The 21,765-nt window shown below is 44.1% G+C and overlaps 1 protein-coding gene across 3 annotated transcripts in view; it reads right to left on the reverse strand.

Moving 5' to 3' along the window:
- Positions 1-246: 246 nt before the first annotated feature.
- Positions 247-21,765, reverse strand: part of CLASP1 (cytoplasmic linker associated protein 1) — a 153,167-nt gene continuing 131,648 nt past the window's right edge. For all 3 annotated transcript variants that reach the window (XM_026054071.1, XM_026054063.1, XM_026054055.1), the window contains 7 exons: positions 18,027-18,177; positions 16,732-16,978; positions 15,799-15,989; positions 14,325-14,453; positions 6,666-6,872; positions 3,208-3,324; positions 247-1,440 (listed from right to left, as the gene is read on the reverse strand). In XM_026054071.1, coding sequence (XP_025909856.1) covers positions 1,354-1,440; positions 3,208-3,324; positions 6,666-6,872; positions 14,325-14,453; positions 15,799-15,989; positions 16,732-16,978; positions 18,027-18,177 — 1,129 coding nt within the window. In that variant the 3' untranslated portion in view covers positions 247-1,353. The remainder of the gene's footprint in view (positions 1,441-3,207; positions 3,325-6,665; positions 6,873-14,324; positions 14,454-15,798; positions 15,990-16,731; positions 16,979-18,026; positions 18,178-21,765) is intronic.

A 21,765-nucleotide genomic window follows, 5' to 3' on the forward strand; every position in this document is an offset into this window, starting at 1 on the left:
TGGAGGATGGTGCTGAGACATTCGAGTGCTGCTGCTTTGATTGCAGCTTCGTGTGGCTCCTCAAGGAGCGACCCAGCAGCAGGACGCAGAGYGCCCCACAAGGGAGCTGCACTGGCCCTGGAGCCCTGAGCAGCCGCAGGGCCGTGCACGGGGCTGGCTGGGAGGGTGTCCGAAGGCAGGGGACAGCCCTGCGGGCTCGGCAGGCACAGGAGGGGAGCCAGCACTGGCCCAGCCAGCCCCRCAGCGGGCACCTCCACGGGCTTTGTCCAGTTTAAGATTCCCTTTCCGTCATCTGCAGTGGAGAGCTTGCCCAGGGCACAGGAGAAGTGCTCATGAACAAGACCCTTCACCACCCAACACCAGGGAGTCTGGTCAGAGCAGCAGATCAGCCCCTCTTGATGTACAGACCACTAAAAAACAGCTCATCTTGCAAGGCAGCCCTGCGATCCTGCTGCCTCTGACTGCCAGCCCATGGGTGCACTCAGAGCCCAAGGCAGCCCCAAAACTGCAGTGCCATCGCAGGCCTCAGAGACCGTAAGCAGTCCCGGAACCGCCTCTCAGGCTCTCTTCGAGAAGCTACAAGGTACCTGACGTGCCTTTTGAGTGTATGAAAGAGCCAAAGAGGCAGGGAGCAGGAAAGTATTTACAGAGTCAATGAAAGTAGCAAGAGCTGTTTCACAATGCACAGCTGGCTGGAGAGAAGTTACAGAAAAATCAGCCCATCAGAGGTCTGTCAGAACTATGTACAAAACTCGGATGTTTAAAAAGAACCTACTTTTTTCCATTACTCATTTGCTATCTCTCAGTATTAAAGCATCAGAGGCTGGAACCACAGCCCTAGCTGCAAAGAACTCCTCATGGAGCATCCCGCACGCTAGGCGGGCCCCAAGGAGGACATACAAAAGGGGACCACAACACTGGCAAGGAGAGAAGAATCCAGCCGGAGCGGCCGCAACCACGGGGAGAGAGCACAGAAACCAGACCCGGGTGTGAACTAACCTAAGGTTCGCTTGGCCTTTACGCATGTCCACCTTGTTGGACTCAGTTTTGGAAAACTAACCTAAACATATTTCAGAGATTTCAGCAGGCTATACAAATATGTTTAAGTATGGCTTTCTGTTGTTCACTTTTTTCTTTTTTTAATGAAGACTGCAACACAGACCTTGCTTCCTTTACATTCAATACCGATAAGATTCTACATAAAAGCTTTAAGGGACTAAAATACTGATTGCAATAAATATCTGCATGGCCTCCTTAAGCTGATGGAGCACGCCAGTGAAGTTAGAGTAGCAGAAAGGTCTCTGAGAGGCACCGTTGATTGCTTCTAAGTCTACACATGTCCGGATATCTTCATTAACTGTGCGTTGAAACATCTGAAGAGGAACTGCTGTTGCTATTGGTAGTCTGGGCCCTCTTTATGTACAAGTTTAGTAGCTTCATCTGAAAGAGATGACAAAAGAACATCAGATGATGTCAGCAGAAGATCACGAGTTGACTGGATATCTTAAATGTGTTTTCCATAGAGAATCATTCTGAATGAACTGACACCACATTGGGCATTATGAATGAAAAATGGAAGCAAAGCACAGTATTTCAAAATCTACAGGAACAGAATCCAGGTCCCACTGAAACTACAGTCAGATTTCATGGGATTTGAAAAATTTCAAGTGCCTCATTTCAGCAGCTGTCAGTTASGGCACAAGCAGTGATCCTGCAGCCTGCTTTGGATGAGCAGGATTCCCACAGAGGTCAGTGGGGCTGCACATAGACATTAATCCTGGTCATACATCGACAATCTKAGAACCAAGGACCTTTCTAGGAAGCACTCTTAATTCTTTGTGCTTGGAGAGCCCAGTGGGACAGGTTTTGTTCCTTTAAATATATCACAGAAAACAAACATCTTAAAAAGTCTTCACTAACTTGGTAAATCTAGTGAAGCTGTTATGACAATATACTTCCTTTCCATAAGCTTTTTTTCTGCCTTACCACCTTCACTCCGGATCCTGCTGTGACTCATGCACAGATTTAACTTTAAACATGCAGGCGGTCTGCATAAACTGAGAGGACTTGCTCACATGTTTAAAGCTAGTTGGGCAGCACAGCAAGTCYGTGGCACACAGATGCTGGGATAATACAGTTACTATAACACTTTAGCATGGGGATTCCCAACTGCTCAATTATAAACAAAGTAAACCTCAGCGTCAATAGCTTTTTTCTTTTTTTCTCCCCAGAAGGAAATTGAAGTATTTTGTTTAGAGACAAGACAACTCTATTTAGAAATAAAAATCCAAGTGTGCTGGGTCTCAGATTCTCTTTTAACCCAAACCACACTTCCTACCTGCAAAATAAATTAACTCATTTTGAAATAAGAAAATAGCTCTGAATTAAGTAACTACCACCACCATGCAGAGATCTATTTCAGAGACAGCAATGCAGAAATCATCTTAGATTTGCAGAAAAAGCCTCAGCCTTAATACTCCAAACAGGAGAAAAAAAGTATCTAGTGACAGTTTTGAACAGTTTTAACGAGCAATGAAACACCACCAGCTTCAAAGCAACATCCCAGTTCCTGTCTGAAGGATAGACGTGATTTAAGGACTTGATTTCACTTGCAGCATCAGCTCAGAAATTGAGTTTTCCTGCTGTCCTGACTGATGGACACAACAGCCCTCGGAGGGCCATTTGAGCTAGAGTGGTTTTCCCTGCATTTCTATGAGCCCTAATCATGGCCTGTTACTGGAAGGGAAGGGCCAGCCATTCATTCCTGCTCTCCAGGCATCAGATGAACTTTGTAGCTTTGCATCAGAAAAGAAACCCGAAAATGATGTCTATATTAATATACAGTTTCAATCGTTCACTGCGTCGTCCCCTCTGGATGCACAGAAGCAGCAAGGTAGACCCGGCTGGAATGGGAACAGCGAGGGACTGCCTTGCTGGTGGCAGCTTGCATTACACAGGATTAAATAAGTCATGAAACTGATCCCTGAACGCCCTCAGCACCCACTCCACTCCATGGGGTTTCAAATGCTCGCGCTACAGAGCAAGTGCTGAGCTGCTCCAGGGGCGTTCAGCAGTGTGAGCTAGGCTAACTCATTAAGATTTAACTGAGTGCAGGGAACTTGACCCAGAGCCACAGCGAAGCCCCTGCTCTTGCTGCTAGCTGTTCAGCTGGCTGCTGTCAAAATACTAGASGTGTTACTCTTATACCTTGCTTCCCGTGAGTTGTGCGAGATGAGGTTTCAGTTCTTCTCCAATTACCGAATAAATTGCCACCAGGCAAAATACACTAGCTTTACGGACACTGCTCTCCGTATTATCGTAACCCTGGAAAACAAGAAAAGAAGCCACAAATCAGACAGTGCTTGCCAATGGCCTTCCAAAACAATATACCAATGAGCTGCTGAATATTTTGCAAGTGCAGCCAGGGAACTAACAAAATATATCGGAACACCAGAAAGGATGTGTTTAATGTAAGAGCCATATACATCCCATTTGTTCAAGTTAGTGACATTATTTATATCATTAGACAGGAACACAGGGTCACAACACAAGCTAGTGAAGCTTAGGACTCCATCAAATACATACATTCCTGCATCCAGTTCAGACAACTGGATGAGCAGGACTTCAGGGAAAGTCTGCTGAACAAATTATTTTGAACAAACATGTAGCCCTTTGAAAGCTGAAAAGCAGCAGGATGATCCAGCAGGTTATCCACTCCTTAAAGGCCTACAACAGCCCTACTGATGTTTCTTGCTTCATGCCCAGGTGATACTTCCCACTGCTCTCAGCTTGTCTTCAGGAAAGAGTCTTTCCTGACCCAAATACAACTCAGTGGAAGCCAACTCACATGTTGGAAGCTGACCACTCCTGAGAGCAAAGCTACAGATGGAGAATAATTTCATAGCAAAAGGACCTAATGGCTAGTTCTCTCAGCACATACAGCTAAAAGTTTGGCTTGTGAGTGCAATGTGCGCCTTGGACGGTATAGCATGATAATAGCAAGTTATGAAATAGCATAAGAAATAACAAAAAGTCATCATTATAACAGATTTTTAGCCTTTTACGGCCATGCATAAGCACTACATAGCAGTGCTGTGCATGTGTGTTGGTCCACTATAAACTTCTGCAGCCACAGACTGCCCCGATTACCTATGGGGCAGCAACAACCACGGGAAAGAGCGTGGAAGGCCGCAGGGGGTGTGTGCCAGCCACCAGGGAGAGCTCAGCAGAGCAGCCCCCAGGGCGCTCGACAGCCCACGACACCGTTTCCGTGCTCGGGCAGTGATGTCTCGCAAGGCGCCATCCCATGGGAAATCCCCCAAGGGCTCCGGCTTGCGGAATGCCGCTTCCTTGGGTGCGGGGTGAAGCCCTGGGGATGTGGGTCCCAGTGAGACGGCCAGGGCTCACCATGGGGCGTCACTCTGTGCAGAGGCAAGGCGGGCTCCACRGCGGTCACCCGATGCTTGCCTAAGGCTAAAGCAGGGCTCCATCGTGCCAGGGCCTGCTTGACTCTGTCTCCTGTTAAGCAACTCCCGCTGCTTCCCCATGCCGGTGGGAGACAGCAGAGCGCGAGCGGCGAAAGGCTCCAGTGCCATTTGGAAAAGATCGAGAGCTTCCCACATGCGTCAGTCAGAGGGGCGTGGGACAAACAAGTTGCCCGAGGCCAAGGGAGCCTTCGCTGCCCCTCCGGCCACAGGCACGAGGCTGAGTCAGAGGCGCTGCCGCAGCCTCCCAGCGTGGCCTGACGGCGCCGCGTGGCGTCGCGGCTCCTCTGCGTTGCACGCAGGACAGGACAACTCTTCCCCACTGCAGGAGGTGACTTCTGCCACACAGGCACCCAGCGCGCTCGATAGCTCCATTCCTCTACTGTGCCCCATGGGACTCCCAGCTCTGCTGCATCCTCAGGGCCTGGCTTTTGGGCAGGAGAGGCTGGGACCATCAGGGACCATCCATTATACACTGCCAATTGCACCCACGCATTTCTGCAGGCAGCCCTGGAAACAATGGCCCCTGTCATGAGAAACCCTGGTCAACACAGCACAGGGCGTTGGGGCTTCTCATTCTTTCTGCAGCACCTGCACACCAGCACAGCCCTAGCGCAGGCCACCCCGAGCCCGCTCCCTGCCCTCGTGCTGCACTCGAGGCCTGGGTAACACAGCCCGGCCTCCTCTCGCCTGCCCCAGGGCCGCGGCGCTTCCTGCTCAGCGAGCGGGGCCTGCGGGGCAGGAGGTGCGGGCGGCACCGCAGCCTGCGCAGGCCCCAAGGGCCGTCACTGCCACAGCCAGCACTGCARCCACCGCGGAAAAACTGGGACTGGGTTTGCCTTCACCTGCACGAGATGTAGACATGGAAACAGAAGAGGATATAGGGGGAAACGCTACCACTAGCTGACACTTCTCACCTTCCATACCACTCCAGTGCTCGCTGGCCAAGGCAAACTACACACGTGGTTTTGCTCTGCAATCTTACAGCCTGAAGCACGTTACCAACAGCAGTAGAAGATTCACGTAATCACCAGGATTTTCTAAGTAATGGAAGCAATCAGCAGCAACTCTGAGAAGTCAGAAACTAGCCTCCAAAACAGGCCTTTAGAGAAGCAATTTAATAAAATGAATACAACTGTGCTCTTCTCCAAGGCTTGCTGCTCCAGAACCTTTCTGGAACACTGAGATGGTCCAGATCTAATTCCCCAGAAGTACAGCTAAAGCCTTTCAACAATGAAAGTGAAGATCAATGCAGAATTGCCTGATCCCCAGATGCTGGGATTTAAAAACWGAATTGCAAGAGCTGACATTACAAAGTTGGAAAAAAATGCTGGGACGCACAAGAGGAATTTCTGACTTTCTGCTCTGGTCCTCCAGCTTGTTATGCTTCCTATAAAGCGGTTTCTTTATCCCAGTTCTCCAGTGAAGCCCTACCCATCAAACATGCCACCCTCTTCAAACCTACTTGTTCCTGTCATATTCCCTCCCCAATAAACTAACACACACACATATTCCTTCTCCTCTCTTCTTGCTGCTGCCTAATTTCCATCTTGCTTCTAGCCTTCTTCCAGCCCAGACGCTGCCAGCTGCCTGTGCAGGGGCACAGAACCCAACCGCAGCACAGCGAGCACGGAGCGCTGCGCTCACAGTGCCAGCCGAGCCTTTGCACTGGCGAAAATAAAGCTCCCCACCCAGCTGGGGAGGGTTGTGAAAGAGGCTGAATGCAAGTCAGAAATTCGGTCCCCTGATTTCAGAGGAGGAGGAGGACTTATCCAGCCTGCTGGGATTCAAATGCAAAATACCATCAAAATGAAGAACAGCTCAGCAGAAGGAAGGCAGACTGCAAGATGTGCTGCTCGGGATGTGCTGCCATTGCACAAGAGGTGGCTAATTGCCACTCAGTGAGTTTATTGCATGGCTGCTACTGACTCCTTAAGGAGCCAGGCCAAGGCATTTAACTGTGCAACACACAAACACAGGAATCTGAGTTTTCCTGTCCTCCTCAATATATTAAAACAACATCAAAAGGTCAAAGATATTAAAAACTCAAAGGGATTAAAACTTTAATTTACTAGAATCTGACCCCAAAGGGTCCCTCATTTTCTCAGGTTACACAGCTTATATTACAGAGGACAAAATATGCTTTGTGCTTGGGAGCTTGTGGGACATGGGCTTCTGTACCTGCAACAATCCAGGAATAATATCAGGAAGGAGCTGATGCAATGATTCCTTAGAAATCCTCTCGATGACTTTTGTCTGCATTTTGATGGCAGCTAAATTAATTGGGTAATCTGCAGTTTGAATGATGGGGCAAAGCACTTTGATGCACTGCTCCGGGTGGATCGAACTGGCCAGGGTAGAAGCAGCTTCCTCAGCAGCTCTGACCACCTGGAATGAAAGCAGAACAAAACCTTACATTAATGAGTTCACAGGCAAACTAGGAAGGACTGCCAGGAAATATCAGGATGTTCAGTAGTGGATCCACAGGCRGCTCTATTGAGAAGAAATCAACTCGGAGAATTCATGCCCTTTGCCTCCAGAAATATATTMATTCCAAGAAGACAGTGGTAAGGAATACTTTGAATCCAGCACTAGGAAATCTATCCAAATCTATAGGGGCAGGGGAGAAGCACCCAACAGATCTGCAGATAGACACGGTGAAGAGCTGCCAGCTGAGACTACTGCTCCAGCAGAAGAGGGTGTCTCTACCTATGCAGTGGGCCCTACCCATGTCCACAGTTCATTGTGACTACCACACAAGAATCTTTCACTCGTGTCAACGGTGGCCTGACACAGGTGCAGCGGCAACATCCTTGAACACCAGAGAAATAACAAAGCTCACCCAGAATCTGCTAAAGCAAACCTGACACTGAACGCTGCCCCTGACACCTCATGCAGCAGGACCACTGCATGTGGGCAGGGTACAGGCAGGACTGTGAAGCAGAGCCAAGAAACCTGGAGAATTTCTGCAGCAGTGTCCTTTGTACAGGAAAAAAGCTGTCAACTGCACCAGCTACCTCAGTTTTCTTGGCAATTAGTCCAGTGCTAAAGACTTCTTCCCAAAAAGTAAATTAAAAAAAAACACAACCCACTAGACAGTCAGTATTCAAAATATATCATCTTGAGAGATCTGTGAATCAGTACAGAACACTCGTTTTGCCTCTTCCAGCTGTCTCTTTGCTAGTTCCTCTTCAATTTCACACAAGAACCATAAAAGTTAACATTTTTACAGATTAGCCAGTATGAGCTTAAGAGGAAATAATGTGTGATTTTCTGCGAAAGAGGGAAACTTCCAAGTACTTAAGGAAATCTAATGCCATAGTTTGGTACCAGGGCATTGAATTGTTGGCATGGATAAAGTCAGGACATCCCAGGAGGTCTCTATTGAATCTGAGGAGGTTTCTTTTAAAGGAATTTACTTGGCACAGCAGCTTTTGACATCCCCTTTCCCAGTGCTGAAAGACCGCTACCATCAAGCTTTCTTCAAAACAATGTAATGGAATTACAAGAGGCTCCAGAAAACTTGTAGTTCACGGGAAAGTTATTTCAAAWTAAAAAATGAAACAAAAATATAACTATTTGGATACAGGCCACTTGTGATTCTGCTTCGCTACCATTCCAAATACTGTTTATGTTTTCAGACATCCTAAGAAAAGCTTGAACATATATCACAACGTAATACTAGACATTTTTTAAATCCTCCTGATACACTGCTCAATAAGGAAGTCTCAGCATTTTAGCATGCTCTTCAGAACAGATTCTGATCTCAAATACACACCTGCCAATTTAGCATAGCTGAAAGTGTCAACAAGCAATCCTAGCTGGGCTTTAGCCCTATATCCCATTTGCATTACAGATTTGCATGAACATTTGTTGCAGGTATGAGGCAAGTGCATTAGGAAACCTTCAAAAGTCTGTTATACCGCTCCTTGTGCCCATGCAAGTCCTGCTTTCCCCAAACCTGCCTCTTTCCAGCAAGGATCTGGCTGCATTTGTGGGGCAGTTGAGTTCTTAGCTCACTTCACCAGGAAACACATGTCTTCTCAATGCACTACATGTCCAGTAGGCTTCCTGCTGGTACTTACTTGTAAATGTGACAACACTAGGGCGATTTCCAAATCTTGTGAGMGCACATCTGGCAGACAGCATCTCCATATAACCCACACTTCAGCAAGCCCCTTAAGCATATATTTAACAACATGCTTAGTCTTGCTGACGTCAATGGGGTTCAGGCATGTGCTTACACGTTTGCTCGAACCGGAGGCTCCGCAGGTAACCGGCTCCCTGCTCCGCTGGAAAGGATCCACGGGGGACAGCAGGGAGGACGGGCTGGGGCAGGAGCAGCAGCTGAAGCCAACGGGACCAGCTCTGCCCTCGTGTGCCTCCACTAGCACAGAGAGCTGAAACGCAGCCGCTCTGCATTTCCACTAACAGCTGTGTCCAGAACGTTTTTCCTTCTGACTTTGGGAGAACAAAGCACTTTGCCACCCAGACTTGGCACCCATGAGGGAGAAAAGAGCTCCGAGTACTTACGTGCTGCTCTCTGTCACACTCGCCAGCAGTGCCAGAGGGATCAGTGTTCCCGCAGAGCGGGAAGTGTGTTATCAGGAGACAAACTGCCGGGTCATTTGGCAACTGGGTATGCAATTACAGCCCAGCTTAGTGAAGATACCTTGCTGTGAGGAACAACACTTATGTCTTGCTGAGCATACATGCAATGGCAAAAAATCCTTTCTTAAATCAGGAATTTGACCTGATCAGWTGAATCAAATCATCAACAATCTCCAAAGCAGGAGAAATGAGCAAACAGCATCAAGTAAAAGTTCTTCCTCCCTCCTATCTTCGGAGGGGAGATCTACAGATACACACCAGGAAGCAACAGGAATGGCCCCATTCAGCTCAAACCAACTGCAGACACCACAGGAGTTGCTGGCTATGAAATGGCACCCTTTAAATTCCAGAAAAAGGGGTTTGCTCTTTACTGCGTGTTCAGACTGGGGATTGTCACAAGACAACACAGATACTAAATGGATCAAAAATAGCACAGAAAACAACAGAGTCGTCAAGCAATGATGACATCTAGGAGGAGGAGGCTCGAAAGGGTGGATCTGCAAGACTGGAGGCAGCATGCAGGGTTTTAAAAACAATGACACTATAGGCTATGCATAGGGTCTGCCACAAACGTAAAAGCTTGCAGCAAGCCATGGTATRAACTGGATAGTTTGATGCCATTCAAAGGGCAGGTAGTCCAGGAATGCAGATCTATGAGATAGCATTTCACTTTAAAGCAGCAGGTTTTTCTCCTTTCTGCATGCTTACCTTATGCTACATTCTAGAGACCAGATTCAGCCTGACTTCTGCTGGCACAACATAAGCTGAGTTCCTTGAAAGAGCTCTGCCACACATTAAACCTTTCCAGTGAGCATCCTCCCCATTTGCTTTGAGAAACAACTCATTTTCATCTGCATGGATCCAGAGAAATATAGAGCAGGTAGAAAGCCTACATGTCCAACATATATATGTACATAAATAGCTCGATAGAGGCAGTGACGAGCATGGGACCGGCCTCTTTTCAGTGGTGGCCACCAAGAGAATTAGAGGAAACAGTCACAAACTGAAGCACCAAAAGCTCCATGGGAACTTAAGGAAAAATTTCTCAACAGAGGGTGACAGAGCCCTGGAACAGGCTGCCCAGGGAGGCTGTGGAGTCTCCTTCTCTGGGGATATTACACAGCCCTGTGCCACGTGCTCTAGGTGACCCTGTGTGTGCAGGAGGCTGGACTAGAGGCTCTCTCCCTTCCAACCAAAGGTGCCTTCCAACCTTAAGGACTCTAYGATCTAAGACAGAATATCCAAGCTTCACCGACTGCACAGGACACGGTCACTGGTGTTTGGATCTTAGCAGTGCAGTGTCTGTATGTCCTGGGGAGTTTATACAGGACTGGAAGGTGTAATTCTCTGCCTCAGTTGCTAATTGCACCGTCCCTCCAGAAAGCTGGAGGAAATTTAGCAGTGTAAAAAAAGAACATTAAAAACTTGGAGGCTCTGTACTTGATTGTGAAACATKCAGAATGCCAGTGAAGTTTACTGAGCAAAACAACAAGGGTTTTGCTCCAGGGCTTACAAGGCACCCAGTTATATTTCTGAGCCAGCTTTTGCCATCTAGAGGTGGTTACTTTAAACCTGTATAATTAAGCTGGAGGGGATGGAGGTTTATCCCAGCGAGGCAGGCAGACAAGCTCCCATCCCCGAAGCATTTATGGCCTGATCCAGGCGGGAACAAACAACTAAGAATTGGGTTTCTGAGCAGGAAGTAGACTCAGAGCAATGGGGAGTGCTAAGCAGATGAAAAACAATATGACTTCTATAAAGGATTCAAAGGAGATTAACTCAGATTGTTTTCCTGTGTACTAAACAATTCAAACATGTCAAGAATTATATAAAAGACAAGTAAACACCAACAGCTGCCAAGCTACAGTACTTGACAGCTTCCAGTGTGTACTAAATATCAATTAAAAAACAGATCATTTAGAGCTTCTTTTTAAATCAGCTGCACTTTACAAGAACAGGCACCTCACTGGAGGGCATTTTATCTTATTAGTGCCAGCAGCCAGTCTAAAGCACCTCCACGTTATTTACTTATTTACAGTTAATGAATAGCTGTAATTTGTTCTTATTCATCCTCTTATAGAGGGAWTGATCTATTCCAATCATGCTTATAAGATCTCTGAATAAATATATAATTTTCATCTTTTATTAAGTCATGACGTAATACGCACTCCTTAAACAAGGAAAATACTCAAACACATTCATAGACTTAGCTGCAAAGAAAAACAGAATTAGAAAATTAGCTATCCTCCAATTTTCACTGGTAAAGATGTTTTGTGACATTTTTCCAAGATAACTATTTCTGTTTTGCTACTCATTAAAAAGCTCACACTCATTTTGCTGGTATGCATCTGCAGCAATGTCATGTCAATAGTATTGGGTCAGCAGACAGCATCTCTCCTTAGTTATGAGTGAGTAACTCTACTGGAACAAATAAGTTTAATATTAACTAATTGGTAACAGAAGGATGGTTCTCTTCCAAATAATTGCAAACAAAGAGTGATAAAAATCAGCAAGATTTAATATCATCTACAACTTCAATTACGTTCTAACGCTCCAAAAGTAAGTGAAAAGCCTTTACACGTCAACCCCCATAAATATTTACAATTACGACTGAAACAGGCTTGACTCTTCACATCCCTTCATTAAATCAACAGCGTTGAATAGGCTGTTACACTACAAATAGCATAAATACAGGCTGATATTAGGGGGGAGAAACAAGTAAATGAAACGTGGATCCCACGGTGAAGGCTTCCAGCTGTGGCCCAGTGTTATGTTAACTGCGAGACCAAGGCTGAGGTCTAGGCTCTGTCATCCTCCTGCATCTGCACCCACAGCAAGGTGTGACYCGTCACTGCCACCCAGCTCCCTTTGCCAGGGTTTCCTGTCCCACAGCGTGGGAAGAGCAAGGAGCAGAGCAGTGCTGCCTGGGCTGCTCCGGAGCCTCGTCCTCAGGAATGGAAGACAGGAAGAGCTCTGGCAGTGGCAAAGATCTAGTTGTGCAAAGACCTAACTCTGCATGTAAAAACCAAGCAAACATGCACAACCACCCACCCAATTACCCAGGCATCCAGAGATGTTCAACTATGCTGATACTGTTTTTGATGCCTTTAGTTATACTGTCTGGAACCAGGAAGAGAATAAAAATTCTTTCCTATTTCAGACTGAATCTTTAACCATACACTGGCAATCAAATGGAAGAGTGAGCTCTATGTTGGTCCTAATGTGTTATTTAGCCCTTCCAGGCCTTCTTGAACAACATATCAGAACTGGGGAACATATATGAACCCTCTTTTTCATTCCCAACAAACTGCCTCTTTTTATTTTGCTGACTTCTTGGAGACAGTGCACAAGATTAACAATTCTATACCTTTCCAACTCTTTCCTCTTTGCTTGGTCACTTTACAGTACTCCTCCRTGGGCCAACAGTCATCAAAAAACAGGAACAACAACTTAACACAATCAGCAATCCCTAAGCTGAAGGAGAAACTTGGGTAAAAGCAAAAAAGATGCAACTYACATTCTCCTATCAGTAAATTTCTGTACACTTGTGCAGCCTCATGTATCAAATGCATGTGATAGACAATAGTAGCTATATGCTGAGAGGAAAAGTGCTCAGATTTTCCCTTGTATAACAAAACAAATCCTACATRTATCTTCACTCCTAGCTTGGCTTTTGCTGTCTGTGTTGCAATAATACCTTACTCATTGCTGCTTCTCCTAGGCASGAATTTCGCTTGCAAAACCTGAAGATCCTTTCCATACCCTGGGCATGAAGAACACAGCCGGGAAGGAGCAAGGGGTGGCATAAAGGGCAGTGAATGTCATGTTTCAGCCTTACACTTAATTAATTTCTGTAAAAATCTGTCACATATGAGGAATCTGAGCTCTGAGGAGGATTAAAACCAAAGTTGGTGATAAGCTCAAAAGGCTGTTAGAAAAGGCAGCTCTGGAGAACCTGGAGAACTTTCAGAAAAATAAATAAATAAAAAGGGCATTAAGTCAAGGTGAGCTGAGAAGAATGCAACCAGGAAAACCTGCCAATAAAAGGCACTCCTTCAGAACATAATGTTTTGTCTGACTGCTTTATCAGGAAATCAATTTACAACTGCATCTTATTACCCTGAACTGAGAGTGACAGGAGTGCAAAATCTCTGAAGCTGAGAAAGAAGGGTAGACAGAGTAGGCCAGTCCTCAAAAACTGAAGGCTTAAATGTTTTCCACCTTTGCATTTTAGGGATATCCATCCTGTTCCGTTCTTTCTTCCCTGTTGGTGTTTTAGTTGTTATTTTTATTTTTTAAAATACTACTGCTATGCACCACCAATGCAGCTTTGTCAGTTATGCAGCACTCAAGGGCAGTTGGACTACAGCAATCTTTTTAATGGAAAAAGCTAACCAGAAATGCCTAAAATTGCCATTTAAGTACAAGGCCTTTTCCCTTTGCAGAGAAGACTTAAGCATCTTAGATTTCAAAGGAAAGATTTTGGTAAAAAAAGCCATCACAGAAATATACAGGAATTCACACCCCACTTCCTGGGATCCAGTTCAAACTTGCAACATGCAGAAGGTAGAAGAAATTATCTAGGTTGGAAGCCAATCTACAAAGTTGTCTGCAACTTCAAMAGTAATTATGATGTCCTTTTCTTTCTATTTTACTGCACTCAAATAGCTTCATTTGGATTTTACAAGGTTAAATTCTTTTACAGCACAAAAAGCAAGACATTCTTCCCTTTGCCTCTCCCTTTCTGCCCAATTTTCCTCTTCTCAGCAGAATGCCTTTTTTGTCCATTTTTTGTTGCTATCCACCAGTTCTCCAGCATGGTCCTACTTCATCCTTCTCTTTTCTCAGTTTGACTTGTATACTAGTTTGGTGTTCACCAGCATTCCCTTGCTTGTAGAGATGCAGGCATTATATTCCACAATGTCCTCCACAAACTTAAACATGCACATATTCCTGGGCCTCATCCTATTCCCAAATAAACGAAACATCACGAATTGATAAATAAAGACAGCCTATAACCTTAGATGGCTCTTAATGCACCCAGAGTTGTTTCAGTCTCAAAATTTCTTTCTCCAGCAAGCACAACTCTTGTCCCTGCAGACTTGGGAAGACTTTCATGCTAAACTGTTCTGCTGTGAGGACCGGTCAACGTATTTACTCATTAAACCTCCCATTTCTTTGGTAGGTCCTTGCTGCTTTCTCAGTAGTAACACTGCAAGGTTCACTCACCTCCTTGTGGGAATCCTTATGCGCTTCCAGGGTTTTCATGATGGTCAACTCAGCATAGTTCTTGAACCTGGCTGGCTGATTCCGTAAGATCTCCCTCAGGACCCTCAGTGCCAGGGCTCTTATTGAATGCTGTGTCAAGAGAAAGCCACATTAGATACCATTTCTCAAAATTCTAGTTTGAAGTAAATTCTGATGACTCTCTGCCTCACTAGAAGTCCTACATTATTCTGCTAGAGTTGGTACAGCAGAGTAATCGATGCACTGAAAACTGAGTTGGTCTCCCTGGCATCTACTGCACAGAAATTCACATAAAATGACTATCCTCACAGATATAGAAAAAAATCAGATCAGGATTTTTTTTCTTTTCATTCTTTTTTTTTTTTTTTTTTTTTTTTTTTTTATTTTTTTTTTTTTTTGATAATGAAGTACAAGTAGCATGCCTGCATTACATGAATGTACAAAGAAGCTCAGATTTTATTTGTTTTGCTCTTTCTTCTTTTGTTTAGTTTTGCAGCCATCAAACTGAGCTCCAACTGTGCAAGAGTCAAAACTGCTTCTCACATACGGATGTTCCTGTAAGCCTTATGGAAATTATTTTCAAGAACAGTCAGTCATTGTAGTCGCTCTGAGCTGAGTGTTAATCCTTCATATCAAAAGATCATTAGCAGAAGGTATTTACAGCACYTGCTTCATTTTTATAACTGTTATGGTAAGGGTTTTGGATTGGGGCCATTCCAAATATCCTCTATTATTTCAACAGAGGAATACTTCTCTTCCTCTATACTGAGCCTTTCATTTCTACTTAAAGCCACCATATCTTTTTGTACATCTATGATGACACTGTAATATACATATAGGACACTACAGCAGCTCATGCTTACACTACAACAGTGACTGACCCACCTACACTATCCCAGAATTAAACACACGTTTTCAAGACTGCMATATGCTTCACAAGGAGTGTAAGCAGCACACAGCTGATTTAGGATCCAAAGAAAAACACCTGTGAGTGCTTTTAAACCTAAATGAGCTAAACATTCAGATACAGCATGACTGTCACTTGAAGGAACAGAGAGGGTGCTCAGTCTTGGTGAATGTCACTGTGCTGCAGGCTGAAGCAGCAGCCCGACAAGCCAAAGCAAAAGCTTAGCCTGTCAATTCCTACTTTGGTCAACTAATACCAATTTCCAAGATTTCCTTTCTCATTTGAGCTCAATTTCATAACTACTTGTTATTAAAGTATCAGGAGGGAGAAGAAAAAAAAATAGTGCACTTCAGAGGAGYCTGAAATTCATCATTTGACGCTGACAATGAAAGCGGAGTCAACAACCTCCCCGAGAAAACTGGAGCAGCGCAAGAGCACTGATGAAATGCTGAGGTAGTCACAAGCAATACAAACACAACAGATTTAATGTGGAGAAACTGTCACCCCAAATGAAGCAATGGACAGTCAAGACAAAAGTCTACATCTCACATCTTTGTCTCCAAGTGTTTCCAGCAACAAAAGCAGAATGGTTTTGAAATGTTCCTCCCAGACTCCAAGATTATCCTCACGCGTGATCTTCAGCAGTTCCAGGAGGGCTCCTTTCCGCTCCTCCACCCGCTCGTTGTGGTTAGACAGCTCTTTCAGAAGATCAGCCACCAAATCAGAATGGTCAATGGGTACTTCTAGGGCAAACAACACCAAGTCATTTGGGGAAATGAGGGAAAGATCAAAGACAGCAAGATTACTAACTCTGTACAGAACAAAGTGCATGTAACATCAGCCCTGGCCCCCCACCTCCAAAAGGCAGCAAATCCCAGGTGGCTTCAATCAAGCAAGAAAGAGGATCTGACTAGTTCACAATTTCACCCAAGTTCATCTCACAGCTCATGAATCTACATGGCTTCTAACGAACCAGGAAGAAACGATGATTGAATTTCATCCAATTCCAAAAACTAATTCTTCTAAGATGAGAATTGCCAGAATTTATCCTAGACTTACACACCCAAAGTATGACCCTTACTACAGTATTCCTACATCAGTAGGAATAGAGTGAAGATGCAGCATCATTTCCATACAGCGAAACACTGAAGTTATGGACCAAGCAAGTGGTTACAGTCTTAAAGAAGATAAGGTCTACAAAACAGAGTCCCTGAAGACTCATTTAATTTAAACTCTTAAAGCTTTGAGCAGTCTGATAAAAATTTTATGCCAAAGCACACATATTGCAGTAAAACATCTTCTCAATAGTCCCGTATCAGGTTCAGCTGTCGCACGAGAACACAGAGCRTTTGGTGCCGAGCCCTGTCTCAGGTGCAGGGCACAACCCAGCGTCTCCTTACGCAGACCAAGAGCGCCGCACGTACGCAAACACACACAGAGCAGAACAAGCCGCCTGCAGTTCTACAAGCTGGAGATACCAACCATCCCGAAGCTGATCCATGTCGTCATCAAACACCGCTTCCTTCAGGGCAGTCTTGTCGTAAGTATTAATCGTGTCGGAATAGGGGTAGGGGTTGTACTCTCGAGCACGGGGCCCTGAAAATGCGCGGGGAGGCTGAGTATTAAGAAGRGAGGTTTTGTTATCTAGGGCCATCCTTCCCCCTTCCACAACATCACTGCTGCCGCGGACGTCACCAGAAGGCACCGCGAGGCCACCGTCTCGAGACACCTGGAGATGCAAGCAGACAGAAAAGGCAGGAGATTATTTCAACTTAGTGGGAGTTCTAACATTTAGAAGTCCATCCTCCCATTAACAACTGAATTTTGCCTAAAATCCTTTACATATACCTAATTACTTCTTTCCCTGACTCACATAAACACTACAGTTTCAAAAAAATATCTTACACAAGCTTAGGGACAACACGACAACACAAGATTCCTAAATTGAGTATTATGAAATTGCACAGGGTGTCACAAGTTGTAAATTAGCTCCAGGACAAGACCAGAAATTACCACAGGAATAAGGAACTAAGGAAATTGCCAGAGCAGTAGGTGAAAGGAGGCTTCTTTTAAAGGGAAAGGGAAAAAAAGCAGTAAGTCTTTCACAAAACCTCACATCTGCACTGCTAAAGCAGGCTGGCAAACCGAAGCCCAAAGTCATCTTGGACCATTAAAGATCTTGTAGCTTTGAAGGACAAATTAATCTGCTAACATAAACTTGTGTTTGTCCAGGCAGGAGACAAGAAACAATATTCTCCTGATCCTTGTAAATTCTGAGGTTCACATATTTCATTAAAAGAAATGGCATCTCCCATGGCAGATAACTGTGACCACTCACAAAGCACGAAGTACCAAAACAGTCAGGCTCTCAAAGTGGGCCTCCTACGTATGAGCTACAAGCATGCAGTGTAAACCAGATKTGCATTTTAATAACCTTTCCCATTACAGATCTGACTACATCCATTCTATGAAAAAGCCATCACTGAGCAACACGGAGACCGAGGAACATTAACACTGATTTCTCCATACGGGAGACTCTCATTCAGAGCACATTTCACAGGAAATCAAACAGAGTTCCAGGTGAGCAGGAGACTACAGATCTGGGACCCAGTAATTCAGAGTTAAGCAAGTAACCAACAAGCAAAAGGCATTTGCAAGAGAATGAAAAGCACAACAATGAGTATTTGGACTTAGGACATTAATTAACAAATCAAAGGCAGATTTAAAAGCAGTGCTTTGAAATTTCACCTCTCCCCAGACATTAATCAAATACTTACAATATCACAGTCTTTCTTCCCATCCCGTTTGATTGGCTCATTCAGGTCCTCTTGACTACGGAAACTAAATTTTTCAATTGCTTCTGTGACTCCACGAAGAGAGCTGTAGATTTCATCAGAATTTAGGTTCTCCGTGTCATAATCCAGCATACTAAAGACCAAACGCATATGAAATGTTACAGATGAAATTGGAAACAACTCCTAACTTTCAACAAAGACAATGCCAAGTTGGAAACAGATGATTTGGCGAACCATTTCCAATGGTGACTTGTTACAACGTATGGATGGAATCCAAGCAGACTTCAGGTCTGAATCTCTACTCAGCTCAGAGTAAATCTAGGAGAAGCTCCACTAAAATCAGTGCAGTTATACTGCTGTCAGTGAGGGGAAATCAGGCCTGGGATTTGTCATATTCCACAGTAGCAAGTGTCTTAGCTTCTGTACACTGGAAACCTATGCTCAGCATGGTATTATTGAAAAGGAAAAAGTACATATACAAATATATGTGTGTGTATATGTATGTATATACATCTAAGTATATAAATACATAAATGAATTTGAACTCGAAGAGTTGCAACARCTGGTAGAAATAAAATCAATGAAATTTAGCTTCTAGTTTCATAATGTGTCAAATATATTCTACAGATTCAACAGATCATGCGAGATCTAGATGGAAAGATAAATGTATCTTGACATAAAGCTCAATCTAACTTAATCCAGTTTTCATTCACAGAACAGGAAAAACAGAACAACTCGCATGATGCCTTGATAATAGAAGCATTTTAGTATTGCACCGAAGTTTGGGAAATCTCACACGAATCTTTCTTGCAGCCAGATGGTTAGAAATTCCTCGGCAATGTAGAGGCACTCGTGTTTTGGGCTTCCTTAGTGAGTTATCCAAAATGAAATTCCACAAAAAAAAAGGGGGGGGGAGGGGAATGTAAGATCAGATGATAGAAAAGAGGTGACTAGGAAGATAAACTCCAACACACTCGTAGAAAATAAAAGGCATTATTGGCAGGCCTGCTGTATACAAGTTAAGGTTGCATGACTAAGGCAGTTTTCCACGACRGATTGTTATGAAGAGACCCAGTGACTGAGAACAATTTCTCTGGGGAGCCTAGGATCTTTAAGAGAGCCAAAAGCAATTAAACCAAAGGAATTTAAGACATTTACATCATGTTGTTTGTCAATAAATGGCAAGAAGTGGCTCCCTACAGGGGTGAATTACCATTTCTTAACAGTTTGGGAAGGATGACGGGATGGGCTTGGAAGACGATAGCTCTGACAAAAAGCTCTGTTCATTTTCCACAAAGGAAAGATTCCCTATGAGGTGGATGTGTCAAGGAATCAAGAAGAGAAAATATGTTTTCAATCCTGAGTACACTGATATTATTTTCAGTAGAACCAGAGGTAGCTAATTCATTAYCTAGAACCATGATCTTTTCTGGACCCAACAACTTCAGATAAAGGATAAGACTCTTGCTGCCTGATTCTGCTGGGATTAACACATACTGGAAATAGCCTTAACCCTGGCTTCCAAGCAAGACGCTTGCTCTTCAAACACGCAAGCATCAGCACACTGTATTCTGGCAAAGAAACCAGAGAACAAGTCCCAGGCAGGGCCTAGTTGGGAAGAAAAAGAAACCACTTGAACAAGACCAAGAAAGAAGAGTTGTTTATAAATCTGCACAAGTCAGAATATTYAGCGCCTTTCAGGCAACTGAGTGACACTGATGCACTGTGACTGCTTTCCAGCCTGAGAAAAACAAAGGCGGTTTTTAGTTTCCTTGTTAAATATCAAGYATGAATGGGACAACTTTTGCTTTATGTCATCTTGGAAACACTGAGATCACATACGTTTAATTCAAAGATTTCAACAGGCTCTTCATTCAAAATTTAAGCAATGAAATAGTCAGTCTASAAGTGTGTGATTTTTTTAACTGCACACCTATCCCAGGAGATGAAGCAGCTTACCGAAGGTCATCCAAGGAAAGCCACGGCAAAACTGATAAAGAGCTGCAGGAATACTGACAGCGTTCTGCAATACTCACCGCCTTCTTCGGGGGCAGATTTTGCCTTTACGCTGCTCCCAAAACAGAGGTCAAAGTACAGACCCTGCCATGCTACAGGACTAAGGCAAGTTCTGAACAAAGAACCACCAAACTGCAGGGGCACGTGACCAAATCTTTGTTTTCCAAAGCACAAAGCCAAAATTTAATAAAAACCTAAGGAATCTATGGGTCTTGTATGTCAAGAAGCCTGTGTAAGTGATCCCATTGTGGTTATATTTTATATAAAATAAAKTTTTACATGTAAATACACACAGCTACTGCCAGTACGTGTGCTAAAATACTTCATAGACAACATGATGGCAGGGGAGGAAGAGGAAAAAATACAATGGAGCTACACCCACCTTCCAGGGGGGAATATTCACAAAAGAAAAAAAGAAAATGATGATCCATGCAGAAAACCAGGAGAGTCACAGGATGGAGAAGAAGTGAGTAGAGATGAGCAGCTTTTAGTGATGTCACAGCATTATTTTCCATCTTACATTGCACTTAAATAATATAGCTCTCCACAAGTTCATCAAACTATAATTTTGCAATTTACTGGTCAGAAAAAAWTGCATTTCATTTCCTTAAACTATTATAGACTTTCAAACCCAAACTATGTGCAAGTGATCAACAGTTTCAGCATCCTCAAGCAGTACACAGTAATTCTGCTTTCAGGCTCAGGGCTGGGATACGCATCAAGTAATTCCAAACTTCAAGGTGGATTAATGAAAGGAGGAAAAAATATCTAGTAGTTTATCAAAAAAATTTCCATGGATTTCTCAGCAAGATGTCAGAATACAAGTTTAATATTTCCACCTGTACTTGTGCACAGATGTCTCTGGAAATGTCACAGGCTCTCGGATTTTAAGCCCTCGAAGAACCACTTGTTTTGCTTTGTTTCAGCATCCTTGCTTTGAGGAAAGGCAGTGCAGTCCTTCTGCAGGCAACAGCCACATGCAAGTCAGAATAAAGCATATGCATGGAGACACTGCTGGCAAGGTATAAACATACAAAACCCAAGGAAGCCAACTCGGGGATGGGGCTGATGAATTAAATTTGAAGTCAGAAGTTTTTTGATTAAAAATAGCACACAGATTTAATCTAGTCTAGTGATTAAAGCCCCATATACACACAGGAACAAAACATGGGGCCAAAGAGGGAGGAAGAGATTTCAGAATCAACAGTAAATAACTCTCAAAGCTTTTGTGGCAGGGCACTTAATATCACCATTTTAATTTTGATATTGCARTTTTCCATGGTGTTTCACAATCATATTATGGAAGCAGCAGGTAAAGTCATGTATGCAAGTTTCATCTCAGCTTTCCAAGGATATTAATTACAAGTATATAAAGTTACTAGAAACTCATTTATACAAGCAATTTGAATGCACTCATGTGCAGCTTACATAGTGTGTTTAAGCTGAAAGACCTTGCTCACACCAGCCTAACACAACCAGCACCCGCAGGAAGTGCTCAAATGTGTTCTGCATTGGAATCCAACTGCGAAACTTGCACCTGTTCACAAAATATGGCAAGGAAAAATAATCTGAAAAGGTTTACTTGGAGTTTTTCTGCCTCCATGCCACATCTTCCCAACAGAGCCAACAGCTGCCAGCCATCTATCCTCTGCAATCCCAACAGTCAACCCAGTGCCTTCTCCAACCAGCCACTCTGGACATCTYG

The sequence above is a fragment of the Nothoprocta perdicaria genome, unplaced genomic scaffold (assembly GCF_003342845.1).
Source record: "Nothoprocta perdicaria isolate Ctin4 unplaced genomic scaffold, notPer1 scaffold_0, whole genome shotgun sequence".
In the NCBI taxonomy this organism is placed as follows: Eukaryota; Metazoa; Chordata; class Aves; order Tinamiformes; family Tinamidae; genus Nothoprocta; species Nothoprocta perdicaria.